At 38.3% G+C, this 18,450-nt stretch overlaps 3 protein-coding genes and 1 pseudogene across 13 annotated transcripts; 2 read left to right on the forward strand and 2 right to left on the reverse strand.

Annotated features, from left to right (window-relative positions):
* Window positions 1-4,165: 4,165 nt before the first annotated feature.
* On the reverse strand, window positions 4,166-7,303 carry LOC104705310 (transcription factor MYC1-like). The gene is made up of 8 exons (XM_010421289.3): window positions 6,915-7,303; window positions 6,489-6,785; window positions 6,005-6,101; window positions 5,863-5,877; window positions 5,664-5,720; window positions 5,038-5,562; window positions 4,549-4,959; window positions 4,166-4,448 (listed from the first exon to the last, which is right to left on the reverse strand). Exons 1-8 carry the CDS (start codon window positions 7,064-7,066, stop codon window positions 4,374-4,376), a joined length of 1,629 nt encoding a protein of 542 aa, XP_010419591.1. The 5' UTR covers window positions 7,067-7,303; the 3' UTR covers window positions 4,166-4,373.
* A 2,271-nt stretch (window positions 7,304-9,574) lies between these two features.
* On the forward strand, window positions 9,575-11,780 carry LOC104709067 (beta-amylase 2, chloroplastic-like; annotated as a pseudogene). Its single transcript, XR_015563244.1, has 7 exons — window positions 9,575-9,958; window positions 10,046-10,123; window positions 10,215-10,412; window positions 10,503-10,730; window positions 10,834-11,052; window positions 11,131-11,350; window positions 11,433-11,780. The product of XR_015563244.1 is annotated as a beta-amylase 2, chloroplastic-like (transcript).
* On the reverse strand, window positions 11,625-14,143 carry LOC104711985 (uncharacterized). Its single transcript, XM_087460605.1, has 6 exons — window positions 14,012-14,143; window positions 12,904-13,824; window positions 12,760-12,818; window positions 12,522-12,650; window positions 12,293-12,428; window positions 11,625-12,192 (listed from the first exon to the last, which is right to left on the reverse strand). Exons 2-6 carry the CDS (start codon window positions 13,606-13,608, stop codon window positions 11,839-11,841), a joined length of 1,383 nt encoding a protein of 460 aa, XP_087316731.1. The 5' UTR covers window positions 13,609-13,824; window positions 14,012-14,143; the 3' UTR covers window positions 11,625-11,838.
* Window positions 13,947-18,410, forward strand: LOC104705312 (acyl-CoA hydrolase 1). 10 transcript variants are annotated; one of them, XR_015563241.1, is made up of 19 exons: window positions 13,947-14,180; window positions 14,382-14,453; window positions 14,564-14,656; window positions 14,765-14,832; window positions 14,916-14,979; window positions 15,078-15,124; window positions 15,238-15,363; window positions 15,611-15,688; window positions 15,836-15,923; window positions 16,071-16,183; window positions 16,298-16,360; window positions 16,435-16,490; window positions 16,569-16,673; window positions 16,825-16,884; window positions 17,139-17,240; window positions 17,444-17,492; window positions 17,598-17,682; window positions 17,913-17,981; window positions 18,117-18,410. XR_015563241.1 is itself a non-coding variant. In XM_010421292.3 (18 exons), exons 2-18 carry the CDS (start codon window positions 14,438-14,440, stop codon window positions 18,192-18,194), a joined length of 1,302 nt encoding a protein of 433 aa, XP_010419594.2. In that variant the 5' UTR covers window positions 13,947-14,180; window positions 14,382-14,437; the 3' UTR covers window positions 18,195-18,410. The 10 variants fall into 10 exon arrangements, 5 of the variants coding, with proteins under 5 accessions (XP_010419594.2, XP_087316732.1, XP_087316733.1 ...); XM_010421292.3 differs by lacking the exon at window positions 17,598-17,682 and having other exon boundaries at window positions 15,836-15,950; XM_087460606.1 differs by lacking the exon at window positions 17,598-17,682.
* Window positions 18,411-18,450: the final 40 nt, after the last annotated feature.

An 18,450-nucleotide genomic window follows, 5' to 3' on the forward strand; every position in this document is an offset into this window, starting at 1 on the left:
GTTGTGACACAACGGACTCTACTTCTGCAGACTCTACTTCTGCAGTCTCTTGTTGTTGCGATACAGCAGACCCTACTCCGGACTCCATTTGAGTTGCGTCAGGATATTCAACCACCTCAGAAGGAATGGAGGGAAGCAAATGAGGAATTGCAGAGGAAACCTCACCCTGTTGCCACGCTTGAAGCAAACCACTTTTGTGTTGTGTAGCTAAATGCTTGTATTGATGCTCAAAGGGAAAACATTGCTCATCAAATATCACATGGCGAGAGATATAAACTCGACCGGTCGGAGGATAAAGACATCGATAACCTTTATACTGCGGATGATATCCAAGGAAGACACATTGCAGGGACCGTGGCTCAAATTTGTGTTGTGTGTAAGGTCTTAAGCAAGGATAACAGGCAGAACCAAATATCCTGAGAAAGAATAGTCTTGTGACCTGTTATACAACACCTCTGCTGGACTTTTCTGAGCTAGAGTGGAGGAGGGAATCATATTACTGATAAAATTTGCAGAATAAAAGGCCTCAACCCAGTAGCGAAGTGGAGTCTTACTTTGAAACAACATTGATAGCCCCAATTCAGTGAGATGTTTGTGTTTCCGCTCTGCAATACCGTTTTGTTGCGGAGTAGACGGACAAGACAGTAGGTGCTTAATACCATGATCTTGTAAATGCTTCCTGAACCGTGTACTCATGAACTCTCCTCCTCCATCACTCTGAAAAACCTTTATTTTCTTGGCAAACTGAGTTTCAACTTGTTTTTGAAAGACCATAAACACATCATAGAAATCAGACTTCCTCTTTAAAGGAATTAGCCAAGAGTAACGAGAGAAATTGTCAACAAAAACTGCATAATATTTGAAGCCTTGAACTGATACAACTGGAGAGGGTCTCCAAAGATCACAATGAATTCGATCAATGGGTTCCTTTGAATGAGACTCAGAATTAAAAAATGGTAATTGACTACTCTTTCCCATTTGGCAAGGTCCACAAACAGGAGAAGTGCTGCTCTTATTAATTGTTATCGCCTTGCTGTTCCTTAAATGCTGAAGAACTTGAAAATTTGCATGTCCTAAACGTTGGTGCCACACCATGTCGCTTGCCGCACACTGTCTATTTGAGAAGAGGGCCACAAACTCCTTGTTCTCCAACATATACAAAGTCTTACGACGAGGTCCTTTGGTCACCACTTTCTGAGTTCTCAGATCAATCACATACACAGCATTAGCATCAAAAAACACACCGCAGGGATAGTCATCACAAAGTTTAGAGACCGACAGTAAAGATTGTTTCATAGACGGACAAACAAGTACATCTAAGAGTGGTAAACTACCTGCATTCGTGGTGAGTGTCGTGGAACCAACATGAGTAATGGGAAGATGAGCCCCATCACCAACCATTACAGTCTCTGGGCCATTGTAGGGTGTAACTGCAGACAACTGATTTGGTGTAGACGTAACATGTGCAGAGGAACCGGAATCTGTAACCCACTCTCGACCACAACTATCTGAGACCTGATGAGCAGCAAGAGCCTGTGGTACGTCATCACTCTGATAAGTGTTATCAAACCTGTTCCAGCACTTAAGAGCAACATGACCAACTCTTCCACAAATTTGACACACAGGACGAATGTTGTTAGATACTCCAGACTGAGACTGATTCCAACCAGAGTTGTTGACCTGTTGAGAGAAACCACGACCACGAGTAGAGAAGTTGCGACCTCCTCGACCACGAGAGTTCGATCCTCGACCACGATAGCCAGAGAAACCACCCCTTTGAGCTTGAAAAGCTAGATTTGGCGAGACATCTGAAGCAGATTCATACGACTGCAACTTCGAGTCGAAACTAGAGACCTCAAGAACCACATCGTTAAATGTAGGAGCCGGTAAACGAGACAGAGAACTCTGGATAACAGTAGCAATAGGGTCATATTCCCTAGCTAGTCCATTCAGAAACAGAACAACCTTCATAGACTCATTAACGTGCTTGCCTATCGCACTCAGATTATCACAGACAGCGCGAAACTCTCGACAGTACACAGAAAAAGTCTTATCTTTCATGTTCAAAAGATTAAGACGACGAAGCAACTCACACTCTCTGGACACAGAGCTTCGATTAAAACTGGAGGCAAGGGACATCCATACCTCTTGAGACGTTGACAGAGCATGGACGAGACCAAGAACTTCTTCAGAGAGAGTTCCAAACAGCCATGACTTGATGAGTTCGTCAGTACAGATCCAGGCTTCATAGGCTGGATTAGGGTCGGTGACTTGTTGATTGTTGACAGTGGTCACTCGAATAGCTGCAGGCCTGGGAATTTCACCATTAACGAAACCGAGCAGCTTCTGGGAGCGAAGCAGAGATTCGAACTGAGTTTTCCACAAGAGATAGTTGGTGTCACTCAGTTTGATAGTAACAGAACTCGCAACATGAATATTAGAAGGAAAAGGATAAGGATCGAGTCTTTCTGCCATGACAGCAACCTATTAGGGTTTTAAGAAAGCTTTGATACCATGTGAATAAACAAGAACTGGTTTTGAAAAACTGAAATTTACTGTATTATTCTCCTTAACTTACAATTACAGAGTGAGTTCTTATTTATACAATTTTGAGGAACATTCTAGGTTCTTTGACCACACACCTAATCTCATGACAAGTGGTGAACATCTACGCCTCCTCTAATGACAGAAGAGAATCATAACGGCTCGATAGTACAATGTCACCATCTTGTTCAGGTAATGTCTTTGTCACCTGCCTCTGCTTTGTCCCTTTGTCGCCTTGTTGCAGAGAAGGACAGAGTTGTTGAACTGTCGGACTCTGTTTTGGTAGTGGGCTTCTCATGTGTAGGCCGGAGCCCAAAACACTTTTGTCTTGGACTTGATGTTGTAGACTCTCATCTAGCACTGGCTAACCAATTGGCTTTGAGGAGGAGTAAGCTCATGCATCTTCCCATGGTTTCATAATCCTCGACCCAATAGGGTTCATTCTAACACGTAATGGATACATACATGAACTAAGAATGATGAATCTCTAAAGAGAAATCGTCTTCGAAGGGAAGAAACATGAGCCAGAGCCAATTGTTTTTTTCTTTTTTCTTTTGCTATTTGTATGAATGATAAGCGCCCATAAATTCTCAGAATTAAGGAACATGAGGGAAAGTGATAGATGTATCTGTTCGACCTAAAGCTTCTATCTTTTCTTTTGTAAGAGTAATTGTTCGTTTTTCTCCACGGATGTGTGTCCATTGTAACCATCAAGGATGAGATTTTGAGATTCACATGGGAATGTGTTTCCACTATAACCATTGTACCTTGTCAAGCGGGCTTCATGCCCGCGGGCCTAGCCCAAATAGTACCTCAGCGGGGAGGGTATGAACACTAAATATTAAATTCGTTAAAAAGCGGGTCTTGCGGACCTAGCCCAAAAAGATTGCGGGTTTTAGCGGGTTATACCTGTGGGTTGGTGGATCGGCCCGCGGTCTTCAAATATTAAATAAAAATAAATATTTAATATAGATACATAACTATTTTTATATAATTTTAAATATATATCTTTTAAAAGTATGTGGTAACACAAATAATTTAATGTAGAAAAATTAAAACATCTATAAAAAATTAATATAAACATTGATTTTATTTATTTTTTTTTTAAATTATTATTTATTACTTTTACTTTATTTTAATATATTTTTTATTAATTTTATTTTATTTTTAATATATTATTTAGACCCACGGGCCAGCCCGCTAATCCGCTGGGCTTAGCGGGACAGGCTTGGACATAACTTTTATGTATGCGGGCTTAGCGGGCCGGTCCGTTGCGGTCTAGAAAATAGAAATTGTCTGCTGCGGACAGCCCAAATGGACACGGGCTGGCCCTTTTGACATCTCCTCTTAAAGAAGTCTGGATAAGAGGAGATGAGATTGTTGACCAAAAAAAAAAAAAAGAGGAGATGAGATTTTTAAGACCAACATGAAACTAATTAATGATGAGAAAAGGAAATGGCTGAACAAGGTGTAGTGAGAAAAGTATCTCCATCTTGAGTTGGATGTTCCTTGTCGAGTACAGCCAACTTTTGGTTTAAGCCATGTGAAACATAATCATAAATTTGATCCAACAAAATGGAGAACTCTGAATAAAAAAGGGTGAACCAAAAACTTTAACAAGAAACAGAGAAAAACCAAGATCTATACTTAAGAAGAAGAAGAGACAACATTGTTTTAAACCAAACCTTGGCCAACTTTACATACAAAAACCCGGAAAAATTGATGTAAAGTTAACTGGCAAATCACATATAGAGGTTCAAAAAAGTCTAAATAAATATAACAAACATTTCATCAAAAGGTTAAGAAAATAAGATTCTTTACTAAGAACATTAAAACAAATCACCAATGACTCTTCTCAGCTCTCGTTTGATCATTCCTACCGATGCAACTGCAGCCCCACGAAACTGCATATATAAACCCAAAAATGTTATGGTGAGAGATAAAAAAAACTGAAATATGTCTCTTCCAAACATCAAGAACATTGGTCTTTCAGAAGTAACTTACCTTGGCCTTGAGATTCAATGTGAGAAACTTATTAAGTGTATGAGATCTAACAGAGAAAGCATCCATGTGAAGATTGCTTAGAGTTTCCATGATGTCTGCAACTATGTAGTCTCTGTAAGAACATCTTACTTCGATCACAACTTCTGTTTCTTTAAGCTTAACTCTCAAATGTGTCTTATCTCTGAAAACAGTGACTTGTTCGGTTTCTCCTGAATTCTCATCGATCTTTGTGCTGTCATCGTAGTTCCCTGATGTCTCTTCAATCAACACAGAGTCGTTAAGGTTCTCCGTTGTCTTTCTTTGTCTTTCAACGAAATTAACTGATCCCATACAAGATTCTAGCTCTTCTACTCTTGCCTCCAGTTCTTGCAAGTACTTGATTGTGTTGTTCAGTATCGATTCTTTATCAACCTGCAAAAGGATTTCCAAACAGAGTCTTGGTTTTTGAAATAGAGGAAGCCTTTAAAAATTTAGAGACAGAGTTATTACCTCGTTGACAGTGGGAACCATAGTTCTGAGGACACTGAACTTTTCGTTCTCTTTTCTTCTATCTGAAGGATCATCTTGATTCATACCAGATCTCTGTGTTGGGAACATTCTCTTTGTACGCATCATCAACGGTACATTGTACAACATCTTCCGCAACACATTCTGTGACTGTGGCTGCAAGTCGCTTTGTTTCTGAACGACATCTGAGTTTGGCTGCTCACATTGCTTCCACCGTAGGAAACTTGAGCCAGGATCAGAAGAAGCAAGATTCCGTTGACGGTGATGGATCATCTTATCGCTCCTACTCGATCTATCCACCGAGTAGTTGAGTACTGTTGAAACGGTTCTTTTGTAATGCAAGTCTTCATCAGAAATACCTAATGGAATCTGATGTTTCTCTTCAAGCATCAAGTTTGCTCCACTGATCATAATCCCCATTTTCTTCTCATCATCATTTTTTTGGAGGAAAGAGATTTCCAATAAGCAAGATTTGATGTGTTGAAGCAGACTATGATCTTCTGAAATCTTTCATTGTTCAAGAAAAGACAAAGCAAATTAGGGTATATAAATTTCTTGTGAACCAAGAAACCAAAGTAAAACCTTTTTTTTTGATATTGGAGAGATACCAATTCAGTGACGCCCAGCTCAATCACACCGCCCAAGTGAGGGAAACACACAACAGTCTGGAGAAGACCCAGAAAGGCATAAGAACACAATTACATTCTAAATTTTTTAGATTGATGTCTAACAATTAGAGAACTAAACTTTCATTTCTAAGCAACCAGAACCCATTTAAAGAGAACACTATATATGTAACGTACGTACCTGAATCGATGCGCTCTAATGGAGAGAAGCCATATGAACAGTAATGAAAAGTAAAGCAGATCAAAAAAGATTTATAGTCAGATTCGATTGAGAAGATATCAAGATTCAAGAAGAATAAAAGTATAATATCCTACGAACTTACCCTTGCTAACAAAGAACGAGAGAATAGTTTGTTCTCAGCGTATTGAGCGTTGCAGAGCCATATGGTCTCACCCGTCGCTGAAGCTCTTCCAGGCAAACTAAGCGCCCATCGACAACCAAAAAAATGCCATGGAGATTAATTTATGACCCTAGATAGTAGCTAGAGAAAAAAAAAACTTAATATTATAGGATTACTTCAAACGCTAAAAGGTGAAAGTGTAACAGTAAGGAATCCCAAAGGTTAATTTCGTGTATCATCATTCCACTATTTACCGACTGGTTTTGAGATGGAAATCTAAGTTTGGTATTAAACCTCTTTATCCAAAGTGATTTTCATCTTAATATGAAAGGACACTGCTCATTTACATCTTTAATTTATTGCACATTGGTTTTTCTATATGAACAGTTCAAAAGAGCTAGTATATTTTAATGTACTAATTCAGGGGGGAGAGAGAGAGAGAGAGAAAGAAAGAAAGAGAACAAACCATTGAGAAGGAGAGAAGACATAGGACATGGAGACTAAGTAGTACCACTCTTCATCAGAGAGATCATCTGGTGGCAGCATCATATTTGTAGTACTGTCGCCACAGCTATGAACGTCATCATCATTATGCTCAACATGAGTAGTACTAACAGTAGTACCACTGTCTCCTTCAAGCATAGACAAATAAAGTTTCCTAAGCTGCTTGCTTCTCTGCAACCCATGTTTATAATGAGATTCGTAACTCTTCTTTCTCTTCTTCATATCTCCATTGTAACATCCTTCTCCCCACTCCAAAACCCTAAATTTAGAATATAGTACTCATCATATGTAACTCGAGAATGAAAAAGAGGAAAAAGGGCAATGCAAATATGAGATTAACAAGATCTGATGTTTGTTTGTATATGAATATTAGATTACATATACTTACCCGGGTTGAGTAAGTGAAGACGACCAGAAGATTGCGTAGTTCCATTGAACACTTCTTACAGCTAAAGCAAGTTGTTTTCTTAATAAGCTGTTTTGTCTCTTGCTTCTTCCTCCTACTGCTTCTACACCACCATCAGCCATTGTCAAAGACATATGTAGATGTCGTGATGAACTGAATTTAAAACTCCGGAACCAAAGTGATATATATTAAAGAGGAGACAACGAAAAGGCAAAATTTATTAAAGAAGGCTTGTACTGAAGCTTCTTTTTACTTTTCTTTCTTTCTTTTCTTTATTGCTTTCTCTTTCTCAGCTTGGTCCTGATGGGAAAGTCTTAAAGGAGTGTCTTTAAAGTAGAGTACTGTGTCTGAATGATGGGAGAGAGAGAGAGAGTGTGTATGGTTGACTTGGGTCATGATCTTGGTTTTTGGAGTGACTCATCTTTATAAAATAACATATGGTAATAGTGTTGGATTCTATTTGGTGAAACCCAAGGTAATATTCTGTAAATAAAGTGATGCTGAAAAAAATGCCAAAAGAAAGATTCAATGTAGTCAAAAGCTTTAGTTAGGTGTATAGTGATTTGGTCTACGCTATACAACATGGATTTTAAATAAATCTGAAAACTGTATAGTGCAGAGATATACTATCGTGCTAAATGTTTTAGATGCGATTTGTTTTGAAAGTCACTATGATATCGGAATTTATCGTGATATATTGGAAAAATACAACTTAAAATCATTTGATGATCCACGATTAGTGTTTTGATGATTCAATCTTGTAGTCTGCTTAACGTCCATTAAGAGACAAAATAATAACACGTTACCTTACAAAAGTCGTTTATCCGTATAAGATGTAGTAAAATAATTTCAATGAATCCATTTTTTTGCTCAAAAGAAATTATATGATTATTACCTTTAAACCCTTTTTTCCCAAAAGAAATTGTTACCTTTAATACTCTTAACGATATTTTTTATGTATATCGAAAGTGCAGTACGAGAAATGTTTATTATGATGAAATAAGAGATCCAGTCCATCGAAATTCAATCAAATAAAACTTTTTTGGGTAAGTATTCTTAGTTAAACTTGTGTTGTTTTATCTAAAATAACTAAAACCTAATATGCCACATCAGGTTTTGTTTTTGTTTTTGCATGTTAATACACACGTCGGGGTTTTATCGTCTTACAATCATTTTATAAATTTTATCCATCTCGTTGTGAGGAAATGGAACGTATCGTGTTTTAACAAACCAAAAATGGAACTCTTGTCTGGCTCACATCAATGTAGATAATTACTTTTTAATGTTATTTATATAACTCGATCTGAAATATATGACAAACAGAATGTACTTATACGTAGTTGCAAGAAAATGGAATATACTAGTTGGATATTGAAGATTCCATTTTCTTTGATAAATAGATAGATTATAAATGCGCATTTCACCAGCATAATTCCATAATAGATTATACTATTAAGATGCAAAATAAAAATAAATAAACAAACACACACTACTGTCAAGTTTGATAATCAATTGAGGGACATCAAATACCCCGATCGTTGGTTATTTTATACCTTCAAAGCACTATTTTGTCCCGAAGTAAGTAAAAAAGAAACAAGTGGCAGTAAAAAAATAATAAAATTGATGGCAAGATCAGGAGAGAGGGGTAAGCTAAAATGAAGGCAAGAAACTCGTGAAAATAATATTTGATCCATCTCTATCCACGAAGCCCCCACACTTATTTAGTAACGCACCACTTGTGGTTGCATGCACATTTATTTCCATAACGACAAAACTTTGTGTATAAATTCTACTATAAATTATTTATGTTGACATAACTCACTCAGGCACTATAGCCATATGTTTGTGTTTCATAGAAACACTTATTTTAATTTTTAGATGCTCTAGTCCTTTTATTTTATAAATATACTAACTTAGTACGTAGTGACAGATTTTTAAAATAGTATACAATAATACAACTCCTTCATGCATATATATATATATATGTGTACACTGATTTTTACAACAATTAAAATCTTCTAACCAATGAGATCCTAAATGAAATTGTATTCAAAATGGAAGTTACGACTTACGAGAGTATAGCCTAATAATAATGCAAGAAAACATAGTGAATTTCAAATTTAAAGCTTCAATGATTTTGTTACGACGCAGAGCATTAATTAGAGAGGCGACACAACTGACAAACATTTTCCACTACGATGCACGTCTTCAGATAAATAGTATTTATACATCGTTGATCCCTCTCTTTAAAATTTTTACAATATTATTAATAGGTTAGCCAAATTGTTTTAGAAATTATACATTACACAACACTCGTGCAAGTACAATCGAACAATTTAAAATACAATATAGTAACCGTTTTGTTCACATATGGATGATAAATATAATTATACAAAATGTGAAGATTAATTTAATGTAGATAAACTATATGCATACATGTAGTAAGCGCATTTTGAGCTTTGTAATACAGAGTTACGGACAGACCTGAGAGATAATGGCTTCACGGGCCCAATAAGTTTTTCAAAAAAGCCCATTGATAAAGTTGCCGACGTGTCGGATACTGCCACGTGGGTGATAAAAAGTGGTAACTCTGTAGTGTACAAAACTAATCAACGGATCTGAGTGAATGACTGAAACAAATATTCAAAAATTGATTTTGAACCAATGGTTCTTCTTGGATCCATCAATAAAAGAGCCTTCACGTGGTTCAGTGCCACCCCAAATCTCTCTCTCTCGATTGTAGCAACACTTTTCTGTTGCTACGGAATTGAGATATTATTTTGGTTTTAGTAATGGCGATTAGGTTGAATCATACTGTAATTCCAGTGAGCGTGAAGCTCGGAGCTCCGGCGGCGAGAGTATCGGCTCGGAGCTCTTTACCGTTTAGCGTCGGAGACTGGCGTGGTCGTCGTTGGTTTTTGCCAAGGTGAAACAGAGAGAAGAGAGTACTACTAATGAGGAGGAGGAGGATCGAGTTCCAGTTGATAGATTCCGTTGAGGACGACGATTCTACTACTGATCAGCTCGTAAGTGCGTTTCTTTTTATATAGAGTTCTCTAGCTCACTCTTCGTATCTAATTTTGTTGTGATATGGATTACTCTTGATTTGAAAGGTTGATGAAGAAGTTGTGCATTTCGAAGAGCGTGATTTTTCCGGCACAGCTTATGTTCCCGTATATGTTATGCTACCAGTGAGTCTTCTTCTTCTTGCTTTTTTGATTTGGTAGGCTAGAGAATAGAGATGTGTTGTTTGGTTGATTTGGCTGTTGTTGTATGATATAGTTGGGAGTGATTGATATGAATTCGCAAGTAGTGGAACCGGAGGAGCTTTTAGATCAGTTAAGAACCTTAAAGTCGGTTAATGTTGATGGTGTTATGCTTGACTGCTGGTGGGGAATTGTGGAGGCTCATACACCACAGATCTATAACTGGACTGGTTACAAGAAACTTTTTCAGATGATACGTGAGCTTGGACTTAAGGTATATCATTTTCTTCTTTCATTTAGGTCTTCAGTGACAATATAATATCGCTGAGTTGGTTGCTTGACATGTGTTATTCATGTTTTAGAGGAGGCTGCAGAGGTAAGAGGCCACAGCTTTTGGGGAAGAGGACCTGATAACACAGACACTTATAATTCAACACCACATGGGACTGGATTTTTCCGCGATGGAGGCGATTATGACAGCTACTATGGTAGATTCTTTCTTAATTGGTACTCAAGAGTTCTGATTGATCATGGTGATCGTGTTCTCGCAATGGCAAATTTGGCTTTCGAAGGAAATTGCATCGCTGCAAAGGTAAACAAAGCTCTATTGATGGGGCAAGTGAACTATATATTTCACCATATTTCTCTGGCTTGTGCTAATCGAACCATTTTGTCTTTCCATTTCTGGAAATCAGCTCTCAGGTATACACTGGTGGTATAAAACAGCTAGTCATGCTGCTGAACTCACTGCAGGCTTCTACAACTCCTCAAACCGTGATGGCTATGGTCCAATAGCTGCAATGTTCAAGAAACATGATGCTGCTCTCAACTTCACATGTGTGGAGTTACGAACACTTGATCAACATGAGGATTTTCCAGAGGCTCTGGCGGATCCAGAAGGTCTAGTTTGGCAGGTAAAACTTCTTCAACTTTGGCTTTAATTGGTTTAGGCCAAAATCTTAACTTGCCAATTCTGATTTCATAATTTTCAGGTGCTGAATGCTGCTTGGGATGCTAGTATACCTGTTGCTAATGAAAATGCTCTTCCTTGTTATGACAGAGATGGTTACAACAAGATACTTGAAAATGCAAAGCCCCTTACCGATCCCGATGGTCGCCACTTATCTTGTTTCACTTATCTGAGGCTGAACCCAACTCTGATGGAGTCTCAAAACTTCAAAGAGTTTGAGAGATTCCTCAAACGCATGCATGGTATAGCTTTTGTTTCATATTATCCTAGTGGATTTTAGTGTCTCCTCAAGGTTTTATAACTTGGTGTTACCTTCCCTTGCAGGTGAAGCCGTTCCAGATCTTGGTGTAGCTCCTGGGACAGAAGAGACCAAATCCGAGTGAATATATGTAGTCAATCATGCTAGTAAAAACACTGGTTATTAAAGGAACGTCATGTCTTGGCTTAGCAATACAGCATAGCCCAGTTGGATGGAGTCAAAATCAAGATTATAGTTGTAGCTACAAACAAGTGAGGTTGTCAAATGAACAGTGTATATAATATTACAATATAAGTGTTGTATCCATTGAGACTTCAGAAGAAATTGCTAGCAACAGCTAGCACAGGAAGTGGCACAAAAAGAGCTTGAACAATAAAGAGACCCTTAATCTCTCAATAATGAATTTTCATCTACTTTGCTGATCTGAAACTATATCCTAGATTCTACATGTACACCTATAACAAGATATTTTCATGTTTCTTGACCACACAACAAAGCTGCAGATTCCGTTTTCTTGAAGTTCATATGTCCACTATCGTCATTTACAGGAAAACGGCAATCTACGAATTGATTCCATTTTCTTCTCACTCCTTTGAAGGACCACGGGGACGGGGATCCTTCCATGCCTGATCCTGCAGAGCTTTCTCCTTCTTCTGTATCATGGAATGTTCCATAAGACGGTGATGGAGACATGGGGATGTTCAACGAAGCTGCCTTCATTATAGCCGCCCTGTATTCTTCGTCATGATCCTCAACAATTGATTTCTGGCGCACAATTTTCTGCTCCACTGGAATCTGCATAACTTGGTCCTCTTCCAGCATTAACTGAAAAAAAGTACACCACACAGAAAAAAAATTGTCAGAACTCATGATCTCCCAAAGCGGAAGCAGTCCTATGAAGCAAACTAAATTTTAAGGTACTCACATCGAGAGCTCTCTGCGATTCCCTTTCAATCCAAATGATAGCGTGATCCGCTGTTGCATTACAGGAGAGAACGATCTGCTCAAATCTCCCATCAACTGGGACAGCTGTTCTCACAACAGGTGGATATCTTCCTAATCTGCACCAACGGGCATGGTTCTCACTTTAACTCGTCTTCTTGTTGAAGAAATGATTTTGAAGCACATAAGCATATAAATAAAGAATAAACTACCTCAAGGGCTTGCGCACAACGATGTGGTATAACCTACCAGGAGCATATAGACGCCTTGCATCTTTGAGTTTTTTCTCCTCGAATGTGAATGTATCTTTCAAACATGTGAGACACAACAAGCATGGCAAGCTGAAGGTTTAAGATGTAACAACAAGAGCATGAGATTTTTTCTTTTTCTTTTAAACTTAGGCTAATAACAACTACTTAGTTTTTTGGAATATTAATACTAGTTCCTTACCAAATAATTGACTTGAAGACATTCTCTAGAGCTGTGGTAGTCCGAGGTAAGAAATCATCCTGGTTTATTCAGAGCAGCACGTAAAATGGATCAGAAGATGCACCTAAGCGAGTCGATGGAGGCCAATTTAGACAAGCATCATACCTGTAGAACAATAGAGTTTATGACATCTGCATATGTCACAGCTAGATGGAGAGACATACATCTTGGAGGAGCAATAGCAAAACATCTAATCCTCTTCCTCTCTATGTTCCCCAACCTAGCCCGGTTCTGAATCACGAATAAGACAAGCAAAGACACAACCCCTGCACCTAGCGAATGCCCAACAAACGTCAACGAATAGCTCGGGTTTGCCTCGAGTAACTCCCTTAAAACCACATGCTCCTCTTCAAAAACCCACATGGCTGCCTTTAACAAACCGTTGTGCACATAACCTCCTTCAAACTTGGTCTGTCCAAGTTTGTTATCAAGCAGAACAGCATAATCACACTCCTTGGCCAAATTAAGCCCTCTAATGGCCAAGACGACATCGCCGTTGTCATGATCCAAGTAGATCATGTAAGGGGTCACACGGCCTTGAGTCTGATCATAGTCTTTCTTGAGAATAACATGATACGGGTCAATCCCATAACCACCAGGAGGTGCCCACATGGGGTCATGAAGATCCTCCTCATAGACGGCTAAGATCAAACGGCAGATCCTAGGGATTGGCTCAAACTCATCTGATGTAGCTAATCCCCAATTCTCACTCTCGTGACCTGCTGTGTACAAACATTTCTTCCACAACCAATGGGCACAACCCAAACAGTAGACACATTCAAGTACAGGAACACAACACAGTATCGACATGACAACCTATGAAGCAAGCAAGCATTATATACTGAATTAGAAAATTTTCTAACAATGGGATCGGACTTTTTTTCCAGCAGAACCAACTGACACAAGACTAGTCAGTGTGGATCAAGGGGCTCTAAGAAAAAAGACAGAATCATAAGCTGGTCGGATCAAACTGAGTTCCCAGAGAGCTGCCTTCGCTTTTGGCGTGTCCCAAGCCATCACGAACAACTGTAAAAATGAAGATTATTATTTTTTTTTTTATTAACAATCAATCATATCTTTTGGCGCTGAAGAAGACACGAGTCAGAGAGAGAGAAGACAAGTTGGCTTTGTTTATCAACGACAAGTTCAAAGTCAAAACATAGTTCGTAAGACGAAAACGATGAAAGAGTGGTTGTGAGAAGAATCTACTCACCATAGATGCTCGAAAGATTCCATTAGCATCCCCCTCGAGACCAGCGGAGAAAGAAAGTGGACAGACAGACCAGACAGACGTGCTATTTCGTCTTCGGAAAGTTTCCTGTCGGATCGGATCGGATCGGACCTGGGCTAAGTGGGAGAGATAGCGTCTGTGGTCCCTCAAAGTAATTGGGCTTTTAGCTGTAGGCCCATTAAATTTGTCAGTACTCTTTGCTTTGGTTGGGGACATGATTAAGAGTTTCTCCAATTGGTTGGGAAAATTGAAAAATCAAATTCGAAATGATTGCGGTGTCTACAGACTCTATCGTAATCGTATACCGTAGGCGTAGGGTACTGGATAATTTTGTTTTTTCTTGTTTGGTCAGAGATCGGTTGAACGATTGACTTCGCCGGCCATTTTTTCAACGTTTCACACTTCATCATGAACACTGAATCAGGTATTCCGATAACTTATATCGCCGGAGAAATCAATGACCGAAGTTGAACTCAACGATTCTAAATGACTTTTTATTTTTATTTTATGGTTGATTGCTTTTGGTGATTGTAGTTGTCGAGTTCCTTGGCAATGTGCCCTTGTTGCATCGGCTACCTAGTTCTTATCTGAAGCGAATTGCCCAAGTCGTTGTGTTCAAGCGTTACGGTCAGTGATCTCTCCATGATTCTGGGATCTTTATTTTGTTCTCATCCCGTAGTCAATTTGATTTGGGAACTTCGTTATGCACTAATCAGCGATTCTTCACAATCACAGACAGAGGTGATTATGTAGTTCGTGAAAATCAAGATGTCGATGGAGTTTATTTTCTCTTGGAAGGACAGGTGCATCGTGTCATGTTACTTGTGTGTTATTAGTAAGGCTACTGCAACGGGTTATTAACTTTTATTGTTTCTTATGTTTGCAGGCTCAGGTTCTGAGATCAGCCGGAGAAGAGTTCGTTTTGAAACGATTTGATTTCTTTGGCCATGGTGAGAGGATGGATGGTTCTTACAACTTCATTTTCATGTTTTTTTTTCTGAAAAATTTGGTTCGGTAATTGGGTTGGATTCAATTGATTCTTATACAGGTATTTTTGGGGATGTTTACCCAGCAGATGTTGTTGCTCTGTCAGAGGTGTTTGCTTAACGTTATCTCTTCTTTCCTTAGGCGGCCTTTGGTTTCCTTGAGCTCATGGTATGCTAACGGTAGTTTCATACTGACTACTGTTTATATTTCTCTTTTTGCAGCTTACCTGCTTATTGTTGATGTCTGATCATCTTGCTTTGCTTGAGACAAAGTCAGTCTGGGATTCAGATAAGGAACTTGACTCACGCTGTCTTGTGGAACACATATTGTATCTGGAACCACTTGATGTACGAATCTCCCCCCCCCCCCCCCCCCCCGACTGCCCTTCATTTTGTTCCATCTCAGTTCTTATGCTTAGTATTCTAGCCATTGACATTTACCATTCTGTAGAATTAAAATTATAGCTTTCTTTCTTTCACATTTCTACAAATTGATGTTCACCTCATACAATACATACTACTTTAGGCTTTATAACATTCTTTCTCTGCCAGTAAAATATAGGAATCATTTATGTTGTGTACTTCTGTCTTGTAGTTGAATGTATTCCGGGGGTTCACTCCATCCAATGCTCCAACCTATGGAAAGGTTTATGGAGGGCAGTTAGTTGGACAGGTATGAAATTTTCTTATTTAATGCTACATCAGGTATTTATTAACCATGCTCATCATCCATTTGGATTAATAGCTTGTTATATGCTATTTATATCACGCAACGAAAATAACTAGTAATCACTGTGACACAACTGCCTTCACTTCGCAGGCACTTGCCGCAGCATCAAAAACTGTTGAAACTACGAAGATAGTCCATAATTTCCATTCCTATTTCCTTCGTGTTGGAGATATAGATAGTAAGAGCATAATTGTAATGTGCTTTTGTAAGCAAGCAATTTCTTTTCCTCCTACCTAAAAATCATGCCTGATGTTTTCTCCGGATTTCTCTTGACCTGATGCATCTGCTACACTTTGCAAATTATCATAGTTTGTTACTCTTGCAGTTCCCATCATATTTGAAGTTAATCGCTTACGTGACGGCAACAACTTTGCCACCAGAAAAGTAGATGCTAGACAAAAAGGAAAAACCATATTCACCTTGTTCGCGTCATTTCAGGCATGTTATATTCCAGAGATATTTCAGTATGAATCTCCATGCTTCTCTTACTATTTCATCATGAGCGATAGTCTTTCACGCTTTCACTTTTTTTTTTTTTTTTTGGTTTTGCAGAGAAAGCAACAAGGTTTTATACACCAGGAGTCAACCATGCCTCATACACCAGCTCCTGAAACGGTAAATCAATTCTCCTACTTTGAGTTGAGGCTTATTATTGTGATAATTTCCATTTTCATCCCTATCTACTGCAGCTTCTACCAAGGGAGGAGATACTTGAACGGCTTGTAACTGACCCTCTGCTACCTAGGTAAGTGGAAGTATTTTGCCAGACCAATTATTCCAAGAGCTCAGAGTCACACACTTCGCAATTGTTTCTTCATTTCAGGGATTACCGAGACGAAGTTGCAACTGAAATTAATGTTCCATTCCCTATAGATATACGATTTTGTGAGCCAAAGGAGTCTACTAAACAGACGAAGTCTTCTCCAAGGTTAACCTAGTTGTCTAACTCCTGAATAAATCAATTCTGTTGTTTACTACTATAGAGCGTATTTCATCTTGTCATTTTTAAACATATATACTAAATGTTTACGTGGGTACTGATAAGAACTAAACATATCTTTCCTAAAATCATCTTGCAGACTGAAATATTGGTTTAGAGCAAAGGGAAAACTTTCTGATGATGATCAAGCTTTGCACAGGTGAGCAACTCTACTTCAGTGGTGTTAAGCTGAAAGCCGCCTAAAAACTCTGTACCTATCAATATGATCTGAATGCTTTAAATTGTAATGTTCACGTTTTAACATTCTAAGGAGTTCATTGATCAGTGATATTTAAGTATCACCCGTTGTTATAGGTGAAATGTAATCCAGATTATCTTAACATGGACAATTAGAGGGGGTGTTTGGTAATATATGATATAATATCTCTTGCTGACTTTCTGATTGTTGTACAGAGGTGTGGTTGCATATGCTTCAGATTTGATATTTGCCTCCATCAGTTTAAACCCTCACCGCAGAGAGGGCATGAGTGTAGCTGCTCTTAGCCTGGACCACTCGTAAGCTTTTTTCTTTTCTTATAGCGAAGTGTGAGTTTGTACTATTTCTCATGAAATATGTCTAAACCACATAATTTATATATGTACAACGCAGGCGCACACATAATTACATACCTGCTCTATTGTCTAAAATCTAGATTTTTCCACCTCCAAAAACAATGTCGCAAGTAATTGTTTCTTACTTTTCTTTTGTCCGTTTGCAGGATGTGGTTCCACCGATCGCTAAGAGCTGATGATTGGTTGCTGTTTGTGGTAAGAAAATCTCATGTTTTTCGTTTTTTTTTTTCTGAAGAATACGAGAAGTTTTTCTTTAAGAAGGAAAAGTTATTACTGATAGAAATCCAAATGTTTGTTTAGGCAAACTGAAACTCAAAATTGCCCGGAAAACACTTTGCGCAAATTTGAGTTGTTTTGGAGAGCCATAAACCGTCATATTAATATGGTGCGTCTTTAATCTGAAGACACCTATAGGGAAAATAACAACTACGGTCTACAGATTAGAACAACTTGCTTGTTTAGCTGATATTTGTCAAGTATACAGATCTACCACTTGGGGATTTTTTTTATCTTTGTGTTAAGAAGTCAAAGATACTTGTCAAAGGTCTGACTGAATCCTTTAGAAATGAAAACTCTGAGAAAGAAAAATATACTTACAACATTTACCTTATGCAGATGGTGAGCCCAACCGTGTTTGATAGCCGTGGTTTTGCCACTGGCAAAATGTTCAACAGAAAGGGAGAGGTACGTTGTTGCAAGGAGAATATAATGTAGTTTTCAAGCTCCCATGAAGCATCAAATATATTATATAAAGTAGAATACAAAAATTCTGAAGAGGTACACATATGTATAGACTATAGTTTGAGAATTTGTGTGCAGCTGGTGGCATCTTTGACACAAGAAGCTTTGGTAAGAGAAGCTGTGAATATTAAGCCCTCCTTCGGGGCCAAGCTGTGAAGTCATATAAGATTGATAATGAGAGAAGAATTGCTGCATCTGTTTACACATCAAGGTCACATTCTGCATACGGTTTTCGATTTTCACAATTATTATACGCAAGTTTTGTTTGTTGTGAACTGTTTCAACTTTCAACAATACAGTGAAAATTCAAACGGGAATTCATTTTTGGGATGGGATAAAAACATATTAATTAAAGTTGTTTTAAAGTGAACAGAACGACGTCGTATTTACTGGAGAAACCTCTTATAACGTT

Source organism: Camelina sativa, chromosome 8, assembly GCF_030686135.1.
Source record: "Camelina sativa cultivar CO46 ecotype springtype chromosome 8, ASM3068613v1".
NCBI lineage: Eukaryota > Viridiplantae > Streptophyta > Magnoliopsida > Brassicales > Brassicaceae > Camelina > Camelina sativa.